The sequence below is a fragment of the Myotis davidii genome, unplaced genomic scaffold (assembly GCF_000327345.1).
Source record: "Myotis davidii unplaced genomic scaffold, ASM32734v1 scaffold5650, whole genome shotgun sequence".
Taxonomy (NCBI): domain Eukaryota; kingdom Metazoa; phylum Chordata; class Mammalia; order Chiroptera; family Vespertilionidae; genus Myotis; species Myotis davidii.
The window spans coordinates 15,434-17,482 of NW_006281756.1; the positions used below are offsets into that span (position 1 = coordinate 15,434).

At 57.0% G+C, this 2,049-nt stretch overlaps 1 protein-coding gene across 1 annotated transcript in view; it reads right to left on the reverse strand.

Annotated features, from left to right (window-relative positions):
- Nucleotides 1–1,451, reverse strand: part of LOC102762190 (HLA class II histocompatibility antigen, DQ beta 1 chain-like) — a gene marked incomplete at its 5' end in the record, with an annotated part of 5,415 nt that extends 3,964 nt beyond the window's left edge. Inside the window, 1 exon segment of the mRNA XM_015558863.1 lies at nt 1,068–1,451. Within this exon segment, the coding sequence (XP_015414349.1) occupies nt 1,068–1,451 (384 nt within the window).
- Between the last annotated feature and the right edge of the window lie 598 nt (nt 1,452–2,049).

Genomic DNA, 2,049 nt, shown 5'->3' on the forward strand with positions numbered 1-2,049 from the left:
AGGCGGCGGTAAAAAAAGAAGGAATTCTTACCATTTGCAACAGCATGGATGGAACTGGAGAGCAATATGCTAAGTGAAATAAGCCAGTCAGAGAAAGATAAACATCACATGATCTCACTCATTTGTGGAATATAATGAACAACATAAACTGATGAACAAAAATAGAACCAGAGTCATAGAAGCATCAAACAGATTGTCCAACCTATGAGGGAAGGTGGGGGGTGAGGGGGTAAGAGATCAACCAAAGGACTTATATGCATGCATATGAGCATAACCAATGGACACAGAGAGGGTGGAGGGGTGAGGGAATGTGCTGGGGAGTGGGGGGCAGCCGAGGAGAGGTCAATGGGAGAAAAAGGAGACTTATGTAATACTTTAAGCATAAAGAATTTAAGAAAAAAAAAAACCGAAAACACTCCGTCAAGAATGTGATATATTGCACGTGTGTGCAGGGCCCTTGAGGGAGTGTGGAGCTCCGAATTCCACAGGCGGGTTAAGCTGGAGGCAATCCAGCTACAAGCTCACAGCAGGGTGGGGGTAGAGGACGAGGGGCACAGGGACACAGGGCATAGGGACACGGGGACACAGAGACAGAGACATGGGGACACAGGGGTAGTTTCCACAAAGTGAGGGACAAGGAAACAAGCACATCTGAGTGTGAGGCAGGAGGTGCAGAATGGGTTAAAAGAGGAGCAGAAGACTGGACCCACTCCACATGCCTGGTGGGCTCAAAGGGACATGGACGGGCTGAGGGGCCTAAGCTGGTGCTACCCACCCCCAAAGTGGAGAGGACCGTCGTGCCCATCCTCCCCACTCCGCCATCCTCCTCTGTTCCCCTCTCATTCTCACCCTCAGTCCCCTTCTCCCCATCATTCCCGCCCTCAGTCCCCCTCTCCCCCTCATTCCCGCCCTCAGTCCCCCTCTTCACCCTCATTCCCGCTCATAGTCCTCCCCAGTCAGGACCCTGATCCGCCCTCCTCCGCTGGACTCCTTGTCCCTTCAGTGGCTGGAGCTCTGGTCCCAGAAGCCTGTACTCCCAGGGCAGAGGGGGCTGGTGGGGCGCTCACCTCGCTGGTGCAAGGCCTTGGCCTCATCCAAGGGGTAGTTGTGTCTGCACACCGTGTCCACATAGGCCCTCGTCTCCTCCAGGAAGTCCTTCTGGCTGTTCCAGGCCTCGGCGTCCAGCCGTCCCTGCGGGGTCACCGCGCGGAACTCCCCCACGTAGCTGTCAAAGCGCGCGAACTCCTCGCGGTTGTAGATGTAGCTGGTCACCAGCCGCACATGCTGCGTCCCGTTGGTGTAGTAGCAGAGGCCCTTAAACTGGAACAGGAAGTCCCCTGCCGGGAGCCGCCCTTCAGGCCTCTGTCCCTGGCAAGCTTGACCAGCGTGCCTGGAACCTTTGGCAGGGGACAGACCTGCAGCCCGCCCCCGCTCTGCTATGGCTTTTGGATCTGCCCGCGAGAAGGGAGGGGACAGAGGGGACAGAGTCTCCAGGACTCCCAGGAGCCTGGATCCCGCCTGAGCCTGACACTGGCTGGGCTGGCGGCATGTCAGGGATCTCACATCCAGGCCCCGCCTTAGAGCTGTCAGGACACCCTCCCCTGAGGTCCCATTTCCCACGGAATCGGGGAATCTCAGAGACCAGGGTCCCCAAGGCCAGAGAGTCCAGGGAGCAATGACAGAAAGCCCGGAACCCAGCGTCCTCGACCCACAGGCTTGCTCTCGCCCCTCCTCCTGGCACAGACTTTCCCCCCAGCAGAGCTGTCCCAGGGATCAACCCCTCCAACCCCAGAAAGGGAGGCTCCTCATGGAAAGGGCACAGGCTTCCGAGTTAGATCAGCTGGATCCCAGGGGGACTGTGCCAACCGCCAGCTCAGGCAGGTTGCCCAGAGCGCCCATAGCATAAAGGCAATTGTGTAGAAAGACCAGGACACCTACACCAGGGGTGGTGGGAAGACTGACAGAGTTTACATGGAGACAGAATCCTGTCTGAAATAAAGGGCTTCTCAGCATGTCGTCCCTTCTTCACTTTCCCTTTCTCCTCAGTTC